The following is a 27,884-nucleotide window of genomic DNA, read 5'->3' as shown; positions in this document are numbered from 1 at the left end:
ACAGCTCTGAAGTCACTTTGCGAGGCTTACATAATAGAAACCACCCAAAAATGACCCCATTCTATAAACTACACCCCTCAAGGTATTCAAAACTGATTTTACAAACTTTGTTAACCCTTTAGGTGTTGCACAAGAGTTATTGGCAAATGGGGATGAAATTTGAGAATTTCATTTTATTGCCTAATTTTCCATTTTAACCATTTTTTTCACTAACAAAGCAAGGGTTAACAGCCAAACAAGACTGTATCTTTATTGCCCTGACTCTGCCGTTTACAGAAACACCCCATATGTGGCCGTAAACTACTGTACGGCCACACAGCGGGGCGTAGAGTGAAAGGTGCGCCGTATGGTTTTTGGAAGGCAGGTTTTGCTGGACTGGTTTTTTGACACCATGTCCCATTTGAAGCCCCCTGATGCACCCCTAGAGTAGAAACTCCATAAAAGTGACCCCATCTAAGAAACTACACCCCTCAAGGTATTCAAAACTGATTTTACAAACTTTGTTAACCCTTTAGGTGTTGCACAAGAGTTATTGGCAAATTGGGATGAAATTTGAGAATTTCATTTTTTTGCCTAATTTTCCATTTTAACCCATTTTTTCCACTAACAAAGCAAGGGTTAACAGCCAAACAAGACTGTATCTTTATTGCCCTGACTCTGCCGTTTACAGAAACACCCCAAATGTGGCCGTAAACTACTGTACGGCCACACAGCGGGGCGTAGAGTGAAAGGTGCGCCGTTTGGTTTCTGGAAGGCATGTTTTGCTGGACTGGTTTTTTGACACCATGTCCCATTTGAAGCCCCCCTGATGCACCCCTAGAGTAGAAACTCCATAAAAGTGACCCCATCTAAGAAACTACACCCCTCAAGGTATACAAAACTGATTTTACAAACTTTGTTAACCCTTTAGGTGTTGCACAAGATTTAATGGAAAATAGAGATACAATTTCAAAATTTCACTTTTTTGGCAGATTTTCCATTTTAATATTTTTTTTCCAGTTACAAAGCAAGGGTTAACAGCCAAACAAAACTCATTATTTATGGCCCTGATTCTGTAGTTTACAGAAACACCTCATATGTGGTCATAAACTACTGTACGGTCACACGGCAGGGCGCAGAAGGAAAGGAATGCCATACGGTTTTTGGAAGGCAGATTTTGCTGAACTGGTTTTTTTGACACCATGTCCCTTTTGAAGCCCCCTGATGCACCCCTAGAGTAGAAACTCCATAAAAGTGACCCCATCTAAGAAACTACACCCCTCAAGGTATACAAAATTGATTTTACAAACTTTGGTAACCCTTTAGGTGTTGCACAAGATTTAATGGAAAATAGAGATACAATTTCAAAATTTCGCTTTTTTGGCAGATTTTCCATTTTAATATTTTTTTTCCAGTTACAAAGCAAGGGTTAACAGCCAAACAAAACTCATTATTTATGGCCCTGATTCTGTAGTTTACAGAAACACCTCATATGTGGTCGTAAACCGCTGTACGGTCACACGGCAGGGCGCAGAAGGAAAGGAATGCCATACGGTTTTTGGAAGGCAGATTTTGCTGGACTGTTTTTTTTGACACCATGTCCCATTTGAAGCCCCCTGATGCACACCTAGAGTAGAAACTCCCAAAAAGTGACCCCGTTTTAGAAACTACGGGATAGGGTGGCAGTTTTGTTGGTACAAGTTTAGGGTACATATGATTTTAGGTTGCTCTATATTACACTTTTTGTGCGGCAAGGTAACAAGAAATTGCTTTTTTGGCATCGTTTTTTTTTTGTTATTTACACCATTCATCTGACAGGTTAGATCATGTGGTAATTTTATAGAGCAGGTTGTCACGGACGCGGCGATACCTAATATGTATACAATTTTTTTTATTTATGTACGTTTACACAATAATTTCATTTTTAAAACAAAAAAAATGTTTTAGTGTCTCCATAGTCTAAGAGCCATAGTTTTTTCAATTTTTGGGCGATTATCTTAAGTAGGGTCTCATTTTTTGTGGGATGAGATGACGGTTTGATTGGCACTATTTTGGGGTGCACATGACTTCTTGATTGCTTGCTATTACACTTTTTGTGACGGAAGATGACAAAAAATGGCTTTTTTACACCGTTTTTATTTTTATTTTTTTACGGTGGTCATCTGAGGGGTTAGGTCATGTGCTATTTTTATAGAGTCGGTCAATACGGACGCGGCGATACCTAATATGTATACTTTTTTTTAATTTATGTAAGTTTTACACAATGATTTCATTTTTGAAACAAAAGAAATCATGTTTTAGTGTTTCCATAGTCTAAGAGCCATAACTTTTTCAGTTTTTGGGCGATTATCTTGGGTAGGGTATGATTTTTGCGGGATGAGATAACGGTTTGATTGTTACAATTTTGGCGTAGATGCGACTTTTTTGATCACTTTTATTACCTTTTTTGGGAAGTAAGGTGGGCAAAATTCCAATTTCATCATAGTTTTTATTTTTTTATTTTTATGGCGTTCACCGTTCGGGTAAAGTAACATTACCGTTTTATAGATCAGGTCGTTACGGACGCGGCGATACCAAACATGTGTAGGGAATTTTATTTTTTTCATTTTTAATCAGTGATAAATGTGTTTTTTGATTTTTACTTTATTTTCACTTTTTTCACTTTTTTTTTTTACCCAGACCCACTTGGTTCTTGAAGATCCAGTGGGTCTGATGTCTGCATAATACAGTACAGTACAATATATATAGTACTGTACTGTATTTTACTTACACTTTGTCTGAACAGATCTATGCTTTCAGCACAGATCTGTTCAAACCATGGACAGCAGGACGCCTGAGAAGGCGTCCTGTTGCCATGGGAACCTTCCCCGTCTGCTCAGTAGTGGCCAGAACTGCGCAGACGGGGAAGGGTAAGGACGGGGCTTGGGGGTTGCCTGGAAGCTCTCTCCCTCTCCATTCGGGGGACTGCAAAGGCACAGCAGCCCCCCGATGGGAGAGGGAGGGAGCTCCCTGAGCTGTTAACCTTTTCCATACAGCGGTCCGTACGGACCGCTGTATGGAAAGGGTTAAACTGCTGACATCGCATCACCGATGTCAGCCGTTTATACCAGGGTGCCAGCAATGTGCTGGCACCCTGGTATACCCACTAGACGCCAACGATTACGCAATGGGAGGCGGGCGGGGGATCGCGATCCCGCCTACCGCACCGCCCGCACCGCCCGCAACCCTCCCCCTGCACCTCCCACCGTGCTCAAATAACTCAGGGGTGCAGGGGGGAGGGATACTGGAAGCAATTTTTAATCCTAAAGTTTCTGATCCCCGCGGTCAGGGACCGCGGGGATAAGAAACTGCAGAAATCGCAGCAAACCGCAGGTCTGAATTGACCTGCGGTTTGCCGCGATCGCCGACATGGGGGGGTCACGGGACCCCCCCGCGCATTTAGCCTAGGTGCCTGCTCAATGATTTGAGCAGGCACCGGGTTCCGATCACTGCCAGCCGCACGGCAGTGATCGAAAATGCACAGGGCATACATGTACGCCCTGTGTCCTTAAGTACCAGGGCACAAGGGCGTACCTGTACGCCCTGTGTCCTTAAGGGGTTAAAGGAAATCTGTCACCAGTATAATCGCTATTGAAGTAAAGCCATGGCCTAATAGCACTTAGTACCTTATTTCAAGATGTGCCTTTATTCCAGCAATAGATGTTTTTATCCTCTGAAAATCCAGTTTATTTGGTATGCAAATGAGCCAGTAAGGTGCCCAGAGGGGCGTCACTCTTGCAGGAAGGAGCCCCAACATACCCCCTGCCACAATGTGTCCACCCTCAAAAGACTCAAAACCCCGACCCCAGGTCCTACTAAGCCACACCCCTGATATGGTAAGGCTACCCTGAGCCAACAGGGATTGAAAAAATGAAGATCAAAATCTACTTCTGTCAGCTGCAGAGGTGGGAGGGAGGGTGACTTTCTCTCTGCAGCTCACACTCAGACAGAAAAGTGCTACTGTCTTAGAGTGAGCTGTTCAAAAGGACACGCCCCCGATCCAGTTAGGCCACACCTCCTACCACTCCTCAGCCGACTGAGATTGAAAAAATGAAGTTAAAAATCAACTTCTAGGTCCCGCTAAGCCAAGGCCATATCTGGTTAGACCACGCCCCCTCCCAGTCCTGAGCCAACAAGGATTGAAAAAATGAAGGTAAAAATCTACTTCTGTCAGCTGCAGAGGTGGGAGGGAGTGTGACTTTCTCCCTGCAGCTCACACTCAGACAGCACAGTGCTGCTGTCTTAGAGTGAGCTGTTCAAAAGGACACGCCCCCGATCCAGTTAGGCCATGCCTCATCCCACTCCTCAGCCAACTGAGATTGAAAAAATGAAGTTAAAAATCAACGTCTAGGTCCCGCTAAGCCACACCCCTTTCTGGTTGAGCTGTTCAAAAGGACATGCCCCCGATTCAGTAAAGGCCACTGTTAAGGGGGCAGGCCCCTTTGGAGGTCACTGTCAAGGGGGTAGTATGCTGTGAAAGTCACTGTTAGGCTGGGTTCACACGGGCGTGTCCGGATTAGGTCCGGATGCGTCCCGGTATATTGCCTACTTATCTACAGGGAGTGCAGAATTATTAGGAAAATTAGTATTTTGACCACATCATCCTCTTTATGCATGTTGTCTTACTCCAAGCTGTATAGGCTCGAAAGCCTACTACCAATTAAGCATATTAGGTGATGTGCATTTCTGTAATGAGAAGGGGTGTGGTCTAATGACATCAACACCCTATATCAGGTGTGCATAATTATTAGGCAACTTCCTTTCCTTTGGCAAAATGGGTCAAAAGAAGGACTTGACAGGCTCAGAAAAGTCAAAAATAGTGAGATATCTTGCAGAGGGATGCAGCACTCTTAAAATTGCAAAGCTTCTGAAGCGTGATCATCGAACAATCAAGCGTTTCATTCAAAATAGTCAACAGGGTCGCAAGAAGCGTGTGGAAAAACCAAGGCGCAAAATAACTGCCCATGAACTGAGAAAAGTCAAGCGTGCAGCTGCCAAGATGCCACTTGCCACCAGTTTGGCCATATTTCAGAGCTGCAACATCACTGGAGTGCCCAAAAGCACAAGGTGTGCAATACTCAGAGACATGGCCAAGGTAAGAAAGGCTGAAAGACGACCACCACTGAACAAGACACACAAGCTGAAACGTCAAGACTGGGCCAAGAAATATCTCAAGACTGATTTTTCTAAGGTTTTATGGACTGATGAAATGAGAGTGAGTCTTGATGGGCCAGATGGATGGGCCCGTGGCTGGATTGGTAAAGGGCAGAGAGCTCCAGTCCGACTCAGATGCCAGCAAGGTGGAGGTGGAGTACTGGTTTGGGCTGGTATCATCAAAGATGAGCTTGTGGGGCCTTTTCGGGTTGAGGATGGAGTCAAGCTCAACTCCCAGTCCTACTGCCAGTTTCTGGAAGACACCTTCTTCAAGCAGTGGTACAGGAAGAAGTCTGCATCCTTCAAGAAAAACATGATTTTCATGCAGGACAATGCTCCATCACACGCGTCCAAGTACTCCACAGCGTGGCTGGCAAGAAAGGGTATAAAAGAAGAAAATCTAATGACATGGCCTCCTTGTTCACCTGATCTGAACCCCATTGAGAACCTGTGGTCCATCATCAAATGTGAAATTTACAAGGAGGGAAAACAGTACACCTCTCTGAACAGTGTCTGGGAGGCTGTGGTTGCTGCTGCACGCAATGTTGATGGTGAACAGATCAAAACACTGACAGAATCCATGGATGGCAGGCTTTTGAGTGTCCTTGCAAAGAAAGGTGGCTATATTGGTCACTGATTTGTTTTTGTTTTGTTTTTGAATGTCAGAAATGTATATTTGTGAATGTTGAGATGTTATATTGGTTTCACTAGTAAAAATAAATAATTGAAATGGGTATATATTTGTTTTTTGTTAAGTTGCCTAATAATTATGCACAGTAATAGTCACCTGCACACACAGATATCCCCCTAAAATAGCTAAAACTAAAAACAAACTAAAAACTACTTCCAAAAATATTCAGCTTTGATATTAATGAGTTTTTTGGGTTCATTGAGAACATGGTTGTTGTTCAATAATAAAATTAATCCTCAAAAATACAACTTGCCTAATAATTCTGCACTCCCTGTATAAGTAGGCAAATAAAAATTCTAATATCTTCTTTATGCTCCAATATGAGAGCAAAGTGACATTTAAATAAAGTATCCTATTTGATTGGAGCATGTGATCTGACGTCACCACAGGTCCTAGCCGGTAGTTCATCATTAAAGAAGTAAAGAAGAGACCGGGAACTACGCGATCAAGAGGAGAAGGTGAGTTAATGTTTTTATTTTTTTTAACCCTCAATTGATCACCTACTAAGCATTCTGTATTCAGAATGTTATTATTTTCCCTTATAACCATGTTATAAGGGAAAATAATACAGTGAATAGACTGTCACCTAGCAACCATGCGTGAAAATCGCACCGCATCCGCCCTTGCTTGCGGATGCTTGCGATTTTCACTCAGCCCCATTCACTTCTATGGGGCCTGCATTGCGTTATAAACGCACAATATAGAGCATGCTGCGATTTTCACGCAATGCAAAAGTGATGCGTGAAAATCACCGCTCATGTGCACAGCCCCATAGAAATGAATGGGTCCAGATTCAGTGTGGGTGCAATGCGTTCAACTCCCGCATTGCACCCGCGCGGAAATCTCGCCCGTGTGAACTCAGCCTTAAAGGGGAAGGCTGCTGTAAAGGTCAAAGTTAAAGGGGTGGGCTGCTGTGTAGGTCCAATTTTTTAGGGAATAACTGTGGGGGGTCAGTGTCAAGCGGCGGGGTGCTGTAGATGTCACTGTTAGGCTACATGCACATGGCCATTGTTTTTATCCGCATCCGAGCTGCAGTTTTTGTGTTTTGGATGCGGACCCATTCACTTTAATGGGGCCGCAAAAGATGCGGAGAGCACTCTGTGTGCTGTCCGCATCCGTGGCTCCGTTCCGTGGCCCGCCAATTTTTTTTTAACATGTCCTATTCTTGTCCGCACTTTGTGGACAAGAATAGGCAGTTATATTAAAGGCTGTCCGTGCCGTTCCGTAAATTGCGGAACGCACACAGACGCCATCCCTGTTTTGCGGATCTGCAATTTGCAGCACAAAACACACAACGGTCGTGTGCAGTGGATAGTGTTGATATATTTTAATAACACACCCAAACATTATATAAAATAGATTAAATATACCCAAGCGAAGCCGGGTCCTTCAGCTAGTCGGTTATAAAAATGACTTTTGCCAGCTGTTTCAATAACATTTCTTTCTCAAGCAGTGATCTGGAAAGTGGAGACCTGTTTTTTTCGGCTGCTCTATAATTAGACTCTGAGTTCTGATAAGATTAGGCTAGAAAATTAGCAATGCTCTGTGTCATAGGCCACAGCAATATGGCTGCAGATAAAATTATCATGATATTAAACAGAATCAGTGATTGCAGAACAAGAAATACGGTGAGATACAAAAGTGCAACTTGACTAATCTATAAGTAGGCAAATAAAAATTCTAATATCTCCTTTATGCTCCAATATCAGAGCAAAGTGACATTTAAATAACGTATCCTATTTCCCAGCCTTCTGATTTAATAGACAATTATATCATTGTAGCAATATACATTTAATGTAAGATTCATTTATGTGAGCATTATAGCGGATATTATAGGGTGATGGTCAATTTTCTACATTAAAGCCATCTCAAGAGAGACATTAGAGGTTATCTACAAATGGAAAATTACAGCACAAACATTTGTTCTTAATGTCAGTAATTGTGGACCATAAACTGGCACCAGGTTCAAAAACAAATCACTGGTAGCTAACTCCAGGGTACTAGTAGTAATAGATTAGTACTGAAAAGAAGAAAAAAACACTAATACTGTACTTGGTCTGATGAGAAGAACTGTTGTTCATTAGTAATGATCGAGCACCAAAGTATTCGGGTGTTCGGCCCGAACACATTTCTATATTCGTGTGCTCGGCTGAGTATAATGTAAGTCATTAGGAGACAACCAGGCACCCCATGCTCTGAAGAGGGGAGAGTGCCTGGTCCATTGGAAAAGGTCAGAAAATGACAGAAACACTACCGAAAAGGATCAGGAACTGCATGGGGACGATGTCTGGATGCATCTTGGACTCCCAGGTCACTGCTGGGAACCATGTTGTCCGAGTTGTACGTCACTTTTACAGACTGACAAAAATACGCACAAAATCCCCCCAAAAAATCAATTTTACAGGAAAAAATTGTTAAGAAACATTCTTTCCTGTATATTCAATTGTATATAAAGTGCAAGTGCTGCAAAAAAATAACAAGCAAGAGGCACTCCGACATCAGGCTGCGGAAGGCCTCAGTGTCCACAAGCCTAAATGGCAACATTTCAAGGGCCAGTAAAGTCGAAAGTTGCGCATTTATTGCTATGGCCTGTGGGTGAGTGGGAGGGTATTTGTGCTTGCATTCAAATGACTGTATTATGGACATTTGGATGCTACGCTGGGACAGGGAAGTGGATGTTGTTGCTGATGGTTCATGCAAAGGTCCAGGTGCAGGGCGAGGGGCATCTGGGCCTGCGCCTTCGACAGGGGATTGTCCAGCAGTGCTTAACAGGGAAGAGGAGGCAGTGGTGTGACCCGCAGACAGATTATGGACCCAGACGTTCAGCCTACTTATTAGGGTGTTTGGATGCCATGTGGTGGATCATGCTGGTGGTGGTGAGGTTGCTAGTGTTCATGCCCCGGCTCATTTTTATATCGCACAGGTTGAAAACTATCACTCTTTTGTTGTCTGTGCTTTCCTCAAAAAAGTTCCATACTGCGGAACACCTGCCCCTTGACAAGGTAAATTTACGCATGTGGTGCTCGGTGTAACGGTTGCGGGCCTGTATTTTGTGGGCCGACATCTTCCTTTTGCACCCCCACTGCCTCTTCCCACCTGTTGCGGTGCTGTGGATCCCTCCCCCTCTGTCCTGCTGTCCTCGCTTGGCTTTTCACCTTCCCATGTTGGGTCAGTGACCTCATCATCCACCACCTCCTCACTCTGCTCATCCTCTGACTTGACCTAACCACAACCTCAGTAATTGACAACTGTGTCTCATCATCATCCACCTCGTGAACAAATGATTGCCGTTCACTACGGTCATTTTCTTGAGACTGTGAAGGCTCAAGAGGTTGGGAATCAAGGCGCAATATCTCAGTTCCCTCTTCAAGGGTGCTGGGCGCTAGGGCCAAATGTAATAGTGGCGCTGGATAGAGCTCCTCGGAATATGAGAGTGTGGGATCACTCGTTTGGCAAGCCTCTCCATGGTGGGAGGAAGGATGATCAGAGTGAGGATTCGGTTGACCAGACTCTTGGCTTCAGAGACTGGACTTAGTGGAAGAAAGGGTGGTGCTTAACCGACTGGAACCATTATCTTCAGCAATCCAACCGACTAGCTGTTCGCACTGGTCCGACTTGGACAGTGTTGTCCTGTACCACCCAGCTAAGTTGTACATGAAGCTGGGTATGGTGGATGTTTTTTTTCTTGTGCACTGGCAGCAGGCACAGTTTCATTGCGCCCATGGGCACGGCCTCTGCGTGCACCATCAGCATCACGCCAATTTCCCCGTCCCTTAGTGCTCACCTTCTTCATATTAATGGTTTTGACACTAGATGTGGCACAGATTGTTTTGCAGTTCGCTAAAGACACAGTTTTCAGATGCAGGACAGTATATGTCACAGAAACCCACAGAATATGGACACTATATTAGGTCCAGATTATTGGATTCTGCAATACAGACACTGTTTTCTGATGTAGTACAGTATTGGTTACAGAACACCACAGATTATGGACACTATATTAGTCCCATATTATTGGAATTTACAATACAGACACAGTTTTTTTTCGGATGCAGGACATTATATGTCACAGAAACCCAGAGAATATGGACACTATATTATGCCCAGATTAGATAAATTTGCCCTAAAGAAACAGATTTTGGATGGCGTACTGTATATGTCACAGAAAGCCACACACTAATGACACTAGATTAGGGCCAGATTATTTAAATTTACACTAAAGAAACAGTTTTCGAATGGAGTACTGTATATGTTACGGATGTGTATTAAACCCACGCTATAGACAATAAATGTGGCGCTGAATTTTTAAATATTTGCAAAAAGGCAGTCTGCGGATGATGTATAGTATATGTCACTAAAAGGTATTAAAGCAAAATATCTTGCTGCTGTCAAACATACACACAGTAGTCCTTAAAAGGACTTTGGGGTCTTTGAAAAGCTTTAGGTAGTAAAAACAGCAAATTTCTCTCCCTGCACTATCTGTCCCTTTCTTAGCACGGATGTCCTTGAGACGGATCAATTTAGTGGCCCAGTCATGAAGTAGGGAGGGTGGGAACAGCATGAGAAGTCCACAGAGTGGCCCTATGACACAGTGGTGTGGTGAAAGCAGCATGAGGAGACCACAGAGTGGCCCAATGACAGAGTCTGTAGGTGGCGGCAGCATTAGGAGGCCGCAGAGTGGCCAAATCATAGAGTTTGTATGTGGCGGCAGCATCAAGAGGCCACAGAGTGGCATAATGACATAGTGTAGAGGTGTCAGCAGCATGAAGAGACCACAGAGTAGAAAGGTGACATAGTGTGGAGGTGTCAGCAGCATGAAGAGACCACAGAGTGGCAAGGTGACGTAGTGTAGAGGTGTCAGCAGCATGAGAAGACCACAGAGTGGCAAGGTGACATAATGGTGAGATGGAAGCAGCATGAGGAGACCACAGAGTGGCCAAATCACAGAGTCTGTAGGTGGCTTCAGCATCAGGAGGCCACAGAGTGGCAAGGTGACATAGTGTGGAGGTGTCAGCAGCATGAGGAGACCACAGAGTGGTAAGGTGACATAGTGTGGAGGTATCAGCAGCATGAGGAGACCACAGAGTGGCAAGGTGACATAGTGGTGAGGTGGAAGCAGCATGAGGAGTCCACAGAGTGGCCAAATCACAGAGTCTGTAGGTGGCGGCAGCATCAGAAGGCTGCAAAGTGGCACATTGACAGAGTGTAGAGGTGATGGCAGCTTCAGGAGGCCACAGAGAGGCACAATGACAGAGTGTGGAGGTGGTGGCAGCATCAGAAGGCCACATAGTGGCAAGGTGACATAGTGTGGAGGTGGGTGGCAATACCAGTACCCGATGAAGATGGTGGGTGAAAGAAGGAACACTTAGAATCAGATGTGTGGCATCAGGCGGTTGGCAGCATCAGAATAGTAGCTGATGCAGCTAGCCAAAAGAAACCAGTCTCTTTTGTCAAAGTGTTGGTGTGGCACCTTGGATGATCTAGTCTGATGCATCAGGAATTGGTGAGTGGAAATCCTGGTTAATCCATGCCTGATTCATCTTGACAAAGGTCAGTCTCTCAACATTTTGGGTGGACAGTTGAGTTCTTCTTGGGGTAACTATGGCCTGACCACTCTCAACACCAGCTCCCACGCCACTCTCCTCATCACTACTTGCCCGCCTAGCGGAGGAAGCAGTGGACGTCTCCTCCACATCTTGGCTAGGCAGTAGCTGCTACCTGTCCTCTAGTAGCTCTTCCTTACTGAAAAGTGGAGCAGAGACTGCAGCATATAATACTTCTCGCAGTGAGGGGATAGAAAAGGACAGAGGCAGGTTGAGGACAGGTGAGGGCACAGGGCGTGCTCCCAGGTCATGCTAACTAATGGTTGTGTCTGACAAACCCACTGACTCTTGGCTGGGGGTGTCTGATGTCACTTGCGATGAAGTCGAAGATCGAGTCAACCATTCAAGAATCGCTGGGTTGCTGGTCACGACACGACCGCTAGCTGACATTGGGAACTAAGGCCTCTTGAAGTGACCCCTGCTGCCACGGCCCCTTACTCTGCTGCGACCTCTGCCTGCACCAGAAACATTTAGGCCTCTGCCAGTCCCCTGTGCAGGGCCTGGCACTTCTGTGCCTGACATACTGTTAGATCAAATAACCAAATATTAGATCAAATATTTTTTATTTTGCCACTAATACACAGCAAAACAGGGCTTTAGAATATATCACTGCACCGCTAAACGGCAATTAGGCCCAATTTTTTTTCTATTTTTACACAAAAGGCTATTCAACAGATAAGTGCATTGATGAAAGGCATATATATTTGTATTTCGCCAGTAATACTGTATTTGGAAAACTGGGCAGTAAAATATCTCACTGCAACGCAGAATGGCAATTAGGCCCAAATTATTTTCTATTTTTACACAAAAGGCTTTTCAACAGATACATGCAATGATGAACGGTGAATATATTAGTATTTTGCCACTAATACACGGCAAACTGGGCTGTAAAATATCTCACTGCGCTGAGCAGCAAAGATATTTTTCCTTTTTCTACTTATACATGGGAAAAAGGGGCTCTAAAACATATAACTGCACCGCTGAGCATCAAATATATTTTACTTTTGCCACTAATACACTTCACCACACAACGGCTGATAAGTTATTTTTTTCTCACTAATACAAGCCAAAAATGCTTTAGAACATACAGTCCTGATCAAAAGTTTAAGACCACTTGAAAAATTGCTAAAAATCATATTTAGCATGGTTGGATCTTAACAAGGTTCCAAGTAGAGTTTCAACATGCAACAAGAAGAAATGGGAGTGAGACAAAACATTTTTTGAGCATTCAATTTAATGAAAACAACGAATAAACTGAAACAGGCTGTTTTTCAGCTGATCAAAAGTTTAGGACCACACTTCCCCCAAAAAAAAATAAACACCCCCAAAACAGAAATCCAACTTCCAAACATGAACTCCGTAATGAGTAGCTCCGCCATTATTGTTTATCACTTCCATAATTCGTTTCAGGATGCTTGATGCAAGCGTTTCCATGAGGTGAGTGGGAACATTTCTCCAAGTGGTGAAGACAGCCGCACGAAGGCCATATACTGTCTGGAACTGTTGTCCATTTTTGTAAACTTCCTTTGCCATCCATCCCCAAAGGTTCTCAATTGGATTTAAATCAGGGGAACACGCAGGATGGCCAAAAGAGTGATGTTATTCTCCTGGAAGAAGTCCCTTGTCCTGCGGGCATTGTGTACTGTAGCGTTGTCCTGTTGAAAAACCCATTTGTTACCACACATACGAGGGCCCTCAGTCATGAGGAATGCTCTCTGCAACATCTGGACATAGCCAGCGGCCGTTTGACGCCCCTGCACTTCCTGAAGCTCCATTGTTCCACTGAAGGAAAAAGCAGCCCAGACCATTATGGCGCCCCCTCCACTGTGGCGCGTAGAAAACATCTCAGGTGGGATCTGCTTGTCATGCCAGTAACGTTAGAAACCATCAGGACCATCAAGGCTAAAAAAAATTATCATCAAAGAATTAAACTTTCTTCCACCTTTGAATGTCCCATGTTTGCTGCTTTCTTGGAAAGTCCAAACGAGCAGTTCTGTGGCATTCAAGGAGACGAGATCTTTGAAGACGTTTTTTGTTTTTGAAGCCCTTCAGTCTCAGATGCCGTCTGATGGTTATGGGGCTGCAGTCTGCACCAGTAACGGCCTTAATTTGGGTCGAGGATCATCCAGTGTCTTGACGGACAGCCAATTGAATCCTCCGGTTTAGTGCTTTTGAATTATTTTGGGGTCTTCCACTTGACTTTTTTGCTCCATAACCCTCAGGATCATTTAAGAAATTCCAAATGACTGTCTTACTGCGTCCCACCTCAGCAGCGATGGCGTGCTGTTAGAGACCCTGCTTATGCAGTTCAACAAACCGACCACGTTCAAAAAGGGAGAGTTTTTTTCCTTTGCCATCACAAAATGTGACTACCTGACAGAAAATGACAATGAATCCAGATCTTTGCACAGATTTAGCCTTTTAAAGGCATGTGGTCCTAAAATTTTAATCAGCTGAAAAACAGCCTGTTTCAGATTAATCGTTATTTTCAATTAATTGAATGCTCAAAAATGTTTTGTCTCACTCTCATTTCTTCTTGTTGCATGTTGAAGCTCTAATTGGAACCTTGTTAAGATCCAACAATGTAAATATGATTTTTTTGCCATTTTTCAAGTGGTCTTAAACTTTTGATCAGGACTGTATAACTGCACCACACAAGGGCAAATAAAGCGTAGAAATATTTCCTTGTAATAAACTCTGTTAATAGCTGTATCAAACAGCACTTGCACCCCAAGAACAGTTTTCTGGAATTACAGAGCTGTATAATGGCAATTTGGGTCCTCAGTCAGTGCAGCAAGGTGTAATAGGATTATTCCTATTACCCAGGTTGTCATCTCCCTGACTGAACCCTGTTCAACAGAAATGCAGTGGAATGATTCCTCCCTATCCTTTCCCTACATCTTGAATAATCTTTCCTTGCACTTGTAAATCGTTTTTATTTTTTAGCACAATGACATTTTTCTATCACTGTCCCCAGCACCTGCAGACACGTCTCTCCCTGCACTAAGTACGCTGGTGAATGGCAGAATCTAAGATGACTGCCATATTAATAGAGCTGTGACATCACAGGGCTGCTGATTTTCTGCATGCATGTCAGTATGGGTGATCCCGCCTTCCCAGAGTTCCTTTCTCCATGTCCTCACATGTGCAGCAGCCATTTTAGGAAAAATGTGATTCGTTTCCACGAAGCGCGAGGAAATTCACATTCGGTGCAAATCGAACTGTTCCTGAAATTTGTAATGAATTCCATTTTGTCAGCTTCGATTCACTTATCTCTAATGCTAACCCTAACTATCTATTACAACTTATTGCATGGTATCTAACATGTTGGTAACACAAGTAAATGCTTTTAACCCGTAGAGGATCCGCGGCGTACATGTACGGCAAAGATGTCTGTGACTTAAGGACCAGTGCCGTACATGTAAGGTGCTGTGATTGGGTGGGTGCAGGAGCTGCGCCCGTCCGATCCGTGGCAGGGGTCCGGCAGTCACTGATAGCCGGACCCCTGCTGCATACGCCGGCGTCTGTGAAAACACTGATGCCGACGTATAAACCCATGATGTGTCACGGTCCGCGCTGACCATGGCAGTGCGCTGTCCATGCGGGGATCGGAGCTGCCATCGGGTCCCTGCGCTGATGAGACAGGGACCCGATGGCATGGAAGGCAGCCTGATGCCTTCCTTAGGCATCGTGGCTGCCTTCCGTGACAGCCTGTGAGATCCAGCCCCGTGGATCTCACAGGCAAGCAGGCTGTAAGTGTATTACACTGGTAATACACTTACAGCCAATGCCAGAAGTATTGTAACACATTGCAAAGTAATTAGCAAAAAATGGCCTGGTCCTTAAGGTGAAATATGCCAGGGTCCTGAAGGGGTTAAATATATAGTAATAGCACCATCTAATTCTGCTATATACAAACACAAAGTAATTAAGTTCTTATGTGTACTTATTTTTCAGATTTAAGAGGAGAGAGGCAAGCCGTCATACACATCTCAAGATGCAGAACATGTCTACATATCAGGTGGAAGTTACGTGCTCCACAGCAGGAAGGCACAATTACATATTTATTGCTGTTCCAATAATCTACAGCACAATATTTATTATAGGAGTCTTTGGGAACAGTCTTGTTGTTATTGTGATTTACTGTTACATGAAGATGAAGACAGTGGCCAGCATTTTTTTAATGAATTTAGCTATTGCCGATTTATGTTTTGTGATCACGCTACCATTATGGGCAGCATACACCGCCTTGCATTATAACTGGCCTTTTGGCAACTTTTTGTGCAAACTGTCTGCAGCAGCAATCACTTTAAATTTATATACCTCTGTATTTTTACTTACATGCCTTAGCATTGACCGCTATATAGCAATTGTCCATCCAATGATATCTCGTATTCGACGAACAATAATGGTTGCTAAGATGATTTGTATCTCTATATGGGTTATTGCATGTCTGGCAAGCCTACCTACTTTTATCTATCGTACAACAGTACCCCTCAAGAATAACATAACAGTGTGTGCTTTCTACTATCCATCCAACTCTTCTCAAACTGTTTTGATTGGGATGAACATAACAAAGAATGTTCTTGGATTCTTTATTCCCTTTTTGATCATTTTAACAAGCTACACATTAATTGGCAAGACACTGAAGACCACTTTCCATGGTCAGAGAGGCAGGACCAGGAATGACGATATCTTTAAGATGATTGTGGCCATTGTTCTGGTTTTCTTCTTCTGTTGGCTTCCACATCAAGTTTTTACCCTGTTGGATATTTTAATTCAGATGGAAATAATAGACAACTGTCATTTTGAAGACATTGTAGACACAGGGATGCCTATTACCATTTGTATTGCCTACTTTAACAGTTGTTTGAACCCTTTCTTGTATGGGTTTTTTGGAAAGAATTTTAGGATACACTTCCTGCAACTTCTGAAAAACATACCACCAAAACTTAGGAAACATTCAAGTCTGAACACAAAGATGAGTACGCTTTCATATCGTCCATCTGATAATCACAGTGGCTCCTTAAAAAACTCAATACATTTAAGTGAACATGAATTCCACACCGGAAATACCTAGAATGGTGATACCCACAATTAAAGGATTAAGAGTCCAGTTGACCACTGAGCTTTTGTCTCGATTGATGACAACTCGTGTCCAGTATCAAAAGTCTACTACAAGTAAAACATCAAATGGCTGCAAAACTTCTCCTGTATTAAGAGACTGTATAGTTTAGTGTATTGGAGCGTATGGAGTGGAAAATAATTCTATACACTATGAACAATAGCAATACATCACAATCAAGCTAAATTAAAGTATGTGAATCAATTATTGAATGAATGATCGTTAGTGAAATCCAAGTAGAAGAAGTGAATCAGAAATCACTTTTTGATGCTAATAAATCTTCACCTTATTGCCATAAGCAGCATGGTACATATATATAGTAAAAAAGAAAGGGATGCAAATGAGCTCTTAACAAGCTCTGCCTCTCTGCCTCCATCTCCACTGCATACTGCCACTGTGTGGCTGGGTCATCTGCCTCGTCTTCCTCATTACCCTGTAGCTTCTCCGGTTGCTCCTCCTCTTCTGTCACCTGTGTAGAAAAAACACCCATTTCTCTACACATATCTTGTGCTCGAATTTCCTCCTCTTCCTACTCTTCCTCCTCCTCTAGTTTAACCCCCATAGGGCTCATGTGGCCGTGAGATCTAGGCGCCACGTCTCCAGTCCCCTGCCTACGGCATATAATACTTCTCGCGCTGAGGGAACTGAAAATGACAGAGGCAGGTTCAGGACAGGTGGGGACACAGGGCCTACTCCTGGGCCATGACAACTAAGCGTTGTGTTAGAGGAACCCACCGACTTTTGGCTGGGGGTGTCTGATGTCATTTGCGACAAAGTCGAAGACCGAGTCAACCATTCAAGCACCGCTGGGTTGCTTGTCACTACACGACCGCTAGATGACACTGGGAGCTCAGGCCTCTCGCTGCCACTCCTGCTTCCACCCCCACTTCTTCTGCTGCCTTTGAAGGGCCTGTCATCTGTCTGTCTGACATACTGTATAATAAAATAATTAAATTAAAATTTAAATCATATCCCCAAAAAAGGCTGTAGTACAATGTAAACTCACTGCAGAACAGCAATTAATACGTATTCTTTTTCCAATTACTACACCCCAACAAATGAAATCACAACAGTCACAATTCACCAAAGAACAGCTAATGGGACGTCCATATATTTCCTTTTAATACACCACGTAAATGGCTGTAGTACAATGTAACTTCACCCCTGAACAGCAATTAAGACATATATATATTTTTTTGCTGATTAATAAACTCCCCCCCCCAAAAAAAATTATAATCACAAATCACCGCAGAAGGGATAATAGGAAGTAGGTTTAATTCCCTTTAATACACCCCGTAACTGGCTGTAGTACAATCTTTCCTAACACTTTACCTAGCGCCTGGTGACGTCTCTCCCGGCACTAAGCTCACTGGAAAATGGCTAAATACAAGATGGCTGAGTCTATTTATAGGGCTGTGACATCATAGGGGCTGGCTGGCTGCTGATTGGCTGTATGCATGGCATTGTGCATGATCCCTCGTTCCCAGAATTATTTTCTCCATGTCCTAACACGTGCAGCAGCCATTTTAGGAAAAAATGTGATTCGTTACCACGAAGCGTGAGGAAATTCAGCTTCGGTGCAAATTGAATTTTTCCAGAAATTCGGATCGAATTCCACTTCATCAACTTCGATTCACTCATCTCTAGTCACAGTGCTTTGAATTATATTATTACCGGGGGTTTACACGCTATCTACACAGCTAATTGACCCTAAGTCTAGTGGGGTGAATTTTTCCCCACTAAAGGAGTTGCTGTTGTGACACATGCAGAAGCTGCGGACCTTCCCCACTTTTAATACTCTGGCAACCGAGTCTAGAGGTGGAGAATACATTTTCCAACCTGAGGAGTGCCAGAGTGTAATTTTATGGTCATAGGCAGGTTTACAGGTGCCGTAATCACTTAGATGGACCAATGTGTCCTAATGATATATTACCCTATCCCTCCTAATGATATCACCTTATTTTTAAACTAGATATTTTGAATAAAGTGTTTTTGTTTTCATTTTAGCTTTTCCCTAGTGATTTCTAAATGAAATATAAATCTAGGTATAATATCTGTAATAAAATGACAAAACATAACTAAGTCAGTTGTAAGCCCCAGATGTCTGCAACCTTCAATTGTAGTAACTTATTGACTCCCATTGTAAAAAAAAAATATATATTCACTGAATTATAAACAGATTACAGTAAAACAGAACTCTATGGCATAACCCCCGGCCTAAGAATAGCCTCAAGATCAGACTCCTATCTTTGGATACTGTATGTACACGACAAATATAAACTTGAATGACTGATAAATTCATATGACGTAAGCTGGGCCAGAGGTGTCAGCACAAGTGCAGCCAAGTTGTTAAAATTGAATAATTTTCCAATGAAAATAACCATCTGCTCATTAATTTTAAAATAAAATGATTTTTTATTTTTTTCTTATTCAAGAATGACTTTCTAAGGGATTGTGAATAATAATCCATAAAACAGTAACAGCTATATACAGAATATCCTATTATATACTGCGCTGGGGTCCTAGGTTCGAATCCGACCAAGGACAACATCTGCATGGAGTTTGTATCTTCTCCCCATGGTTATGTGGGTTTCCTCCGGAAGCTCTGGTTTCCTCCCACACTCCAAAGACATACTGATAGGGAACTTAGATTGTGAGCCCCATTGGGACAGTTGGATGCTAATGTCTGTAAAGCACTTCTATAGTCGCTATGTGAAATTCGGTGAAAACTAGGCTTTGTGACAATTTTTTTCCGAAAATTTGTATCAAAGTAAATTCATTTGGCTTTGATTCACTCAACACTTGTCTCAACCTATAGCTCCCCAGTTATTGCAACACTGTAACTTTCAGAAAGCCTTGAGGCTGGCAGACTGCAGTATTGTTGTAGTTCTTTTTTGGAATGTATTTAGGTTATATAGAAAGTAAATAGCTGTACATATTGTGATTAATGTTTCTTTGTTGCATGGAAACTATAATTATCAATGTGGCAAATATTCAGCTGCTGACACACAAGATGTATTATAAAGCTAGCTTTAGGCTAGGACTACACAGTGATCTTGGCCATGATACCCATCTCGCAACCGAATATTGCAATTTCACTATGCTACATCACAGCATAGTGGATGTGAATGGAGTCACATTGTGATTCATGGGTTTCTAAAACAGTGACACTATGGTTGAAGAGATCCATCCCGGTCAGGCAGCCGCAATCATGACACAGCAGTTAAGAAAATCCAACCCTGTTGACTTTTTTGGAATGGTAATGTCATGGTATCAGCAACCTGCAAAATGAGACTACATTTCCTTTCCCTATGAGTTGATATTGCTATCACGGTGGGAAGTGGGGGAAACCCCCCACCGTACAATGTAAAAGGGATAAGGGTAGCAGCTAGACCAGGCTGCCAAGAAAAGGGAGCTGGTCACCTCCTATAGCATCCATAAATCTGGCCCTGTTCTCCTAACTGTATGATCCAACCCTTAAGTTAGGAGGGCCCATACACTGGAAAACTCAGACCCCTGAAATCCCTGAATATCCCTGAGGTTAGGAGACAGGGACAAAAGACAACCAGGTTCATCCAAGACACAGATGAACCAGAGTCTCCACAGGCCTAGTTGCAGGGAAAAGTGGACGACTGAATACAGCAACAGAGTCAGCAGGTAAGAACACAAGAAACACACTTACCTGCCACAGCCACCATGACTGGAACCCGTGCATAAGCACAGTTGCCCACATACCAAATAGGACACCGTACAAACAACACCACACACCAGAATCCAGCACACCTGATACTGCACTGCATCCAGACTTATGGTTCACCCCTCCGGGAAACCAACCCCCTTCCGGAGGGACAACACACACAGGGAAACGTATTGCATACATGCAGGGACAAATACCAACAACATCTTAGACATGTAACAACAAACAAGACGTACAACAAACCCTGAACATAAACCCACACCAAACATACAACAAGTGAGGGTAAAGGTACACAGAGGGTACATAAGGGAGTACAATTTATTTTCCATAAGGTGGCCCTCAAGGACTGGGCAGAAACACCCAGGCAAAGAGCAAAGCTCCAACACCAAGCAAGGCTGTAGTACAACCGCACCCAGCCAGCAAGCCACAGGTATATATTAAGCCCGCGGCCACACCAAGGAAACACCTTAATCCCTAGAAGATTAACCCATTGCTCACCAAACAGCAAGGAGGCAAACCTTAAAGCGGAAGTGCACATGCAAGCTGCCAACAACACGTTGCCACCGGCAACCAGTCTGCATGGCAACCGCGTCACGGTCAAACACCAATATGACTGTGACAATTGCATAGTGAAACTGCAATCTTTTGGTAGCTTGATGGGTGTTATGGACAAGACCACCGCATAGCCATAGCCTTATGGGGAGGATGTGGTTTGTTAGTGACAGTTTTTCCATATCGAAGGTGCGCTAAATGTGGTCAGAACAGTCGGTATACTAGAGACATGTCAGATGAGTGATATTAAAATACATTGATGACCTTGTTTAAAGTAATGTGAGATTTTACATAGTGCTACAATGTGTCCCAATAGCAGACACATTGCTGTGATGAGGTACAATAGCTAAGTGTCATTGGTCTACAGTAGGCATCTACATTTAGGAGAGGTGGGTGAAAAATGTAGATTATAGTTTCTCAGATACAAGTTACGTGTAAGTATCACTCATAATTTGAGTGTATTCCATAGTTAACACTGTACCCAATAGATCAAGTCATTCGGCTTACATTTATTTAGTTATAGAATATAGTAAATGACATGTATCGCACTATTGTTCTTTATGGTAAGGTTTTATATATTTTTGTGTACGGTTTATAATAATGTTTTTGTTGTGGACAAATAAGATTCAGCTGTTGTGTTTTCTGTGAAAAAAATGTGTGCTTTCAAAATGTGTTAATAAAATAACTTTTTAGATGCTAATTCTTGGTCTATTATTTATTGTACAACTTTTATAAGTTTAGAGTATGTGCGACAACTGTATGTCAGACTGTAAATGCAAATCCAAATCTATGGTTTGGGTACACACATTCATATACATATACATTCATCTACTTAAAGGGGTTGTCTCACATCAGAAAATGGCATTTATCATGTAGAGAAAGTTAATACAATTATCCATATTGCTTTGTTTGCTGGCTGGATTCATTTTTCTATCACATTATACACCGCTTGTTTCCATGGTTATGACCAGCCTGCAATCCTGCAGCGGTGCCTGTGTTTGCATGCTATAGGACCTATACACACTTCCCCAGTACAAGCCACCAGAGATGCTGGCACTTATTCCTATGTTGTGCAAGCTCGACCACTGCTGCTGGATTACAGGGTCGTTGTAACCATGGAAACGAGCAGTATATAATGTGATGGGAAAATGAATCCTGCCAGCAAAGGAAGCAATATGGACAATTACTTTATCTACATGATAAATGCCATTTACTGAAGTGAGACAACCCCTTTAAAATAAGTTGCATTTTATAAAACACAGTGGAAGAAATATACCAGTTTGTACACACAATAAACTGGCTTCCTATTCTTATTGACTGCAACTCACTAGTCAGGTTTGCTCTGCAGTCTGAGTTAGGGTCAGTGAGTCATCTCATAAGAGGAGAGAGAGTCAAAGGGGTTATCTATTAGTATAAATACCCCCCCCCCCCACATAAACACAATGCTAGGACCCCTCCTATAGATGATTAGATGATAATTACCCAGTCCCCATCATTCGTGTCCCTCTGGATCGCTGAACGGCCGCCACTGCATTTCCCCGCCACACTGATCAAAACATCCGGCGAAGGGGGGAGCAGCCAATAGCAGGCCACCAGAGTGACTAGCCTCCGTAGCATCACCTGCGATTTGGAGCTGCAATGGCAGCCATGCAGGTATCCAGAGGGATGCCGGTGCCGGGGACCAGGTAAGTATCATCTATAGGAGGGGCCTGGGCTTTATGGGGGTGGGGTTCTACTATTGGATAACCCCTTTAATGAAAAAATGGCATCTCTGTTGTGATGCCAGATGTTTAAATTCAGTTCTCATGCCATTCTCTAGTCTCTGACACAGGGACAGTTTTTCATCTATTTCTGGAAACAGCATTAGTTTCATAATACTGCCCAAAACAGGCCACATAATACAATTTTCAGTGAGTCTGTGCTGTGGTTCCCATTCTTCAAGCCCCTTAGGAAATGGATGCTTTGGAAAGTTGTCCTTTACAGCCGGCCCTGTTCATACAGCATGTCAGGCCAAGATAAAACTGATTAGACATAAGTGACTTAGAAGTATATTTACCCCTGAATGGAAAAATATTTTCTTGTTATGTCCCACTGACATAAAAAGCTTCAGATAATAAGTAGATCCAAGATCCTTATCATATCAGACATTCTGGTTTTGCTATACTATAGCTACGAGGGTATCCCTTTTTTTAATTCTCTAAACAGGTCCAAAATTCTGCGTTGATTAATTTCCTGATATATCTATATGGGGGTCAGAGCTCCAAACCACCTACTTCCTTTCCTTGCTAGAGATAAATTATAAAATTCTATCTCCTTTTAATTACCCTTAGAAAGAGGGTGCAGCTCCACTGTATCTGTAACATGGCAGTCAATGATCTGTTAGCGAATCAGGAAGAAGGAGAAGCTTTCAGAACAGATACCTGAGTATTAAAAAAAAAAAGGTTTCACAACAGTATTGAACATAATGGTGGTGGGAAAAAAAATATTGAAGCTTTGCAGTGGTCTGGTTTTTCCCACTGCAATGACTATATTCACTTGGGATTGGCAGAATTTTTTAATAAACAAAAACTGGCTAAAGCTGAACATTTTCATTCTTTTTAAAATATTTTAATAAATCCTCAGAAAGTGTTGAAGGGAAAATATAACTATAATGATTTATATGTTTGAGAGATTTGATTGTTTCGGGTATTTTCAGCATTTTTTGTTTAGTTCCCAAAAAAAAGCCAATAAAATACATTTTTGAAAGTAATGAGATTTGTAAGAAATGTGTCATTTAAATGTCTATTTTTGCAAAAGACAACTAATGAGTCCAAAGAAAATACTTGGAAAAGTCAAGTCATGAACCCAGCGTAACAAATGAATAAGATCGCTTTATAACACTTTAGATTCAAATAAAGTTATAGGGCCCCTGGGATCAACAACTAAGACACAAGGCATGTGGAGTTCTGCTCTGCACATCTGCAGTATTTATTCATGTCTGCATAACAGACAAAATGATATCACAGGACCGAAGTTAAATTCAGCTTTCTGATCTTTTAATTAATTCTTAGAATTTTCTCTTGTAAACATCCGAATACTCATGAAGTCCAACAAAGCAATGATCATAACTTGTAGGTAATAAACATGATAGTGTTAACCAGAAGATGTTATATTTATCAGTTTAAATAATATACTGAATTATAGGCCAATTTCCAGCTATTGCAAAATTTCTAATAGCTGTCAGCCAATGGCTCGCTCGGTTGGCAGTTATCTCTTCCCAGCTCCCCTATATGCTCAGTCGAATGTGCATGTGTTTTCAATGGGAAGAGAAATAAGTTGCTGCCAATGCCATACTATTCTGACAGAGGTTTATTTCTTCTGAGAACGAAAGGATTGGGTATGGTGATATTCAACAGCCTAATTCTTCTTTTGCCAGACATCTACCATTAGAAGAGGGTCGGAAGGAGGAACAATAATAGGTCAGCCACTCGCAAATAAATCGTCAGGTTCTACTGATATTAATGTAATGTGTATGACCAGCCCAAGAAAATGTCAGAAAATATATTGTATCTATAACTAATATTTCAGTATAATTAGTATATAAAAAGTATTATATAAGAGAGTAAAGTCTGGTAAAGTCTGTCTTTCTAATAAAAAATAAAAAAATAAAAAATGGACCCAGCAAGTGACATTACAATATTTCACAATAGCCTCTATTAGTAGTGTGCTACTCCTGGTGAATATGTCAGACGTACAGCCATTGAATACCATTGTTATCAAAAATATACTGGGCAGTATAAATTCCTTATAGGATGCCCCTGTATTGGAAAGCATGCTTGATTATACCTTCCAATACAGTTTGAAGAAACTATGTCAATTCAGCTTGTATTGTGCTGTATATAAAAGATTTACGTACTGTATCACCACAATACAACATGACAAAACTATTGACATAAAGTCTGAAGGATCATAGCATGTCAAAAGTGTGTTAAGGTATGGCCAGTCAGTTTTCTACGTGCAGTTTTGGAAGCCAATATCAGGAGTGGATCATAAAAGTAGAGAAATTATACAGGACATATACCACTTTTCTCTCTTTTTTTTATTTTGTATTCACTCCTGGTTTTTGCTTCCAAAACTGCATGCAGACAACTGTGTGGTCATTCCCTTGCAATTTTTGTGATTAAATTGCATATATTTTTTGTGACTTCCTCTCTAACAGCATACTTTTTAAATAGAAGGATTTTCTTGAAATCATAGTTATACAATAGACAACAGCAGAAATCCTCAGACAGAAATTAGCTACACTCCACCACTCATACTTAGAGTGCTAATATTCGAATAGCAAATTTTTATCTCGAATATCGCAACTTGAGAATTTGCAAATATTTCAAATATAGGGCTATATATTTGTTATAGCGAATATTCGTCATTTATTCCCTTCTGAACACTTGATTCCTGCCTGCTTCTTGCTTGTGGGCCAATGAGTCATTGGCCCACAAGCAACTTAAGCAGGAAGGAATCATGACTTTAGATGGGAAAAAGGACAAATATTCTAAAAAACAAATATATAGCACTATATTGTATATATTAGTTTTTTTGAATATTCCTATTTTTTTATTCAATCTGTACAGTTGTTCCACTTCGGCATACTCCTCCCAGACAAGCGTCCCCATCACCATGGGAATGCCTGGTGGTTAAAATATACCATCGGATCTGAGTTTTCACGATCTCACTGAGATCGTGAAAACTCAGATCCGAAGGTATATTCTAACTATCAGGCGTTCCCATGGTGATGGGGACGCTTGTAGGGAAGAGTATGCTGAAGTGGAAAAACTGTACAGATTGAAAAAAAAAGACGAATAGTCTAAAAAAATGAATATATTTTATATAGTGCTATATATTAGTTTTTTAGAATATTCGTAATATTCTAAAACAAGAATATATAGCAATATAGCTAATATTCGAAAAAATGAATGTAGAGCAATTTAACTAATATAGTGCTATAATCTTCTTTGTCTAATAGTTGTAATTTTCTTTCTCATCTGAAGTTCAGATTGAAAAAAATTACGACTATTAAAAAAAAAGATTATAGCACTATATTATCTAAATTGCTCTATATTCGTATTTTTTTTCGAATATTCGCTATATTGCTATATATTCTTGTTTTAGAATATTACGAAAAACAAATATAGCACTATATTAGCTATATTGCTCTATATATTTGTTTTTTTAGAATATTCGTCTTTTTTTTCCATCTGAAGTCATGATTCCTCCCTGCTTAAGTAACTTAAGCAGGGAGGAATCATGACTTCAGATGGAAAAAAATTACGAATATTCTAAAAAAACTAATATATAGCACTATATTCTATAGTGCTATATATTTGTTTTTTACCTGTACTGATTGCGCAATATTCGCACATTACGCGATCATTACCTTGCCAATTTTTCGAGTAATTTTTCTTTAGAATATAACGAATATTCAAATTTGCGAATATTCGACGAATATTCTACAAAATACTCATGAAATATCGCGAATTCGAATAAGACCCCTGCCGCTCATCACTACTCATCCTCCACCCCCCCTATTTTAATCTTTCTGCTGTTTTGACCCATACAGTGAATGGCCCTTGTCGCTTACTGAAGCTCCCTCCCTATTTTCTGTAACACGATAATGGCAGTAGCCATCTTACTTGAATTGCTGTTAGCAGTGTTTAGAGATATAATTTGCAGCATGCGCATGAATAGAGGCCACCATAGACAGAACATGTTCATTGACTTGGGAGAGTTTTCTAAGCATGCTTTGTAACTTGTACAGAAGCCATTGTGCAGGGATGGGAGTAGATAGGCTGTGACATAACCTATTTTGAATGGTGTTCCTGTGTTATTTATATAGAGGTGTTGTTGTTCACTTTAATCCTGCCTAAGATCACAATTGGATGACTGCTAAAATGTGATCTATACATAACAGGAAGTGCTTAGCTAACTGCAGGATTTTAACCAGTACATGTAACGCCTGGCTAGCTGATTGGGCGTGTGCAAGAGCTGCGCCCACTCGATCAGCAGCACAGACCCAGCAGTCACTGACAGCCAGCCCCCTGCTGCATAGGTCGGCATCAGTGAAAACAAAGATGCCAACGTATTAACCCTTTGTATTCCGCGGTCAAAGCTGACCACAGCATGCAAAGGGTTTGCAGAGGGTACAGGTGCCCTCCGCTTCCCTATCAGGTCCCAGAGTGGGACAAAAATAAAAAGTTAAATAAAAGTTAAAAAAATATATATTTTTATAATACAAATTGTAAAGAAATAAAAAAAACTGACATATTAGGTATTGCTGCTTCCGTAACGACTGGCTCTATAAAAATATTACTTGATCCACCCCCTCACCTGAACACAGTAGAAAAAATGAAATAAAAACTGTGCTAAAACAACCATTTTTTGGTCACCTTACATCACAAAAAAGTGCAACACCAAGCAATTAAAAAGGCGTATTCCCCCCCAAAATAGTACCAATCATACCGTCACCTCATCCCACAAAAAATGAGCACCTACATAAAACAATCGGGCAAAAAATAAAAACACTATGGCTCTCATAATATAAAGACACTAAGGTCCTTGCAGACGAACATTTCTCCCGCAGCGAGTCCGCATTGCAGCACCCGGCCTGCTATGTGAGGCAGCACTGACAGGATTCATAGGATTTACATAGCATTATTTTGATTTATGATGCTATGTAACCCTTACAGTTCTGGAAGGTATTGGATAACACTGGCAGCATTATGACAGTTTTATCCAATACATTACAGAATTGTAAGGGTTACATAGCATCATAAATCAATACAATGCTATGTGACCCCCCGGCAGCGCTACAAGGTCAGGCCGGGAGCTGCGTTGCGGACTCGCTGAAGGAGGAACGCTCGCCTGCAAGGAGCCTAAAACATGAATTTTTATATTTCAAAAATGCTGTTATTGTGTTAAAAGTGAAAAAAAAAGTTGACATATTAGGTAACGCCATGTCTGTAACAACCAGGTCTATTAAAATATCAAATTACCTAACCCCTCAGGTTA

General features: G+C 41.7%; 1 protein-coding gene across 3 annotated transcripts in view; it reads left to right on the top strand.

Annotated features, from left to right (window-relative positions):
* AGTR1 (angiotensin II receptor type 1) overlaps positions 1–27,884 on the top strand; it is a 150,698-nt gene that overhangs the window by 109,073 nt on the left and 13,741 nt on the right. For 2 of the 3 annotated variants that reach the window (XM_044290729.1, XM_044290730.1), the window contains one exon: positions 15,424–17,039. The exons of the other annotated variant lie outside the window; for it this stretch is intronic. In XM_044290729.1, coding sequence (XP_044146664.1) covers positions 15,464–16,546 — 1,083 coding nt within the window. In that variant the 5' untranslated portion in view covers positions 15,424–15,463 and the 3' untranslated portion in view covers positions 16,547–17,039. Of the gene's footprint in view, positions 1–15,423; positions 17,040–27,884 lie in introns of those variants that run through there. 3 annotated transcript variants of the gene reach the window in all.

This window comes from Bufo gargarizans, chromosome 4, assembly GCF_014858855.1.
Source record: "Bufo gargarizans isolate SCDJY-AF-19 chromosome 4, ASM1485885v1, whole genome shotgun sequence".
NCBI classification, from domain to species: domain Eukaryota; kingdom Metazoa; phylum Chordata; class Amphibia; order Anura; family Bufonidae; genus Bufo; species Bufo gargarizans.
Note: the sequence above shows the minus strand (reverse complement) of the source record. Positions and strands in the feature narration are given on the sequence as shown.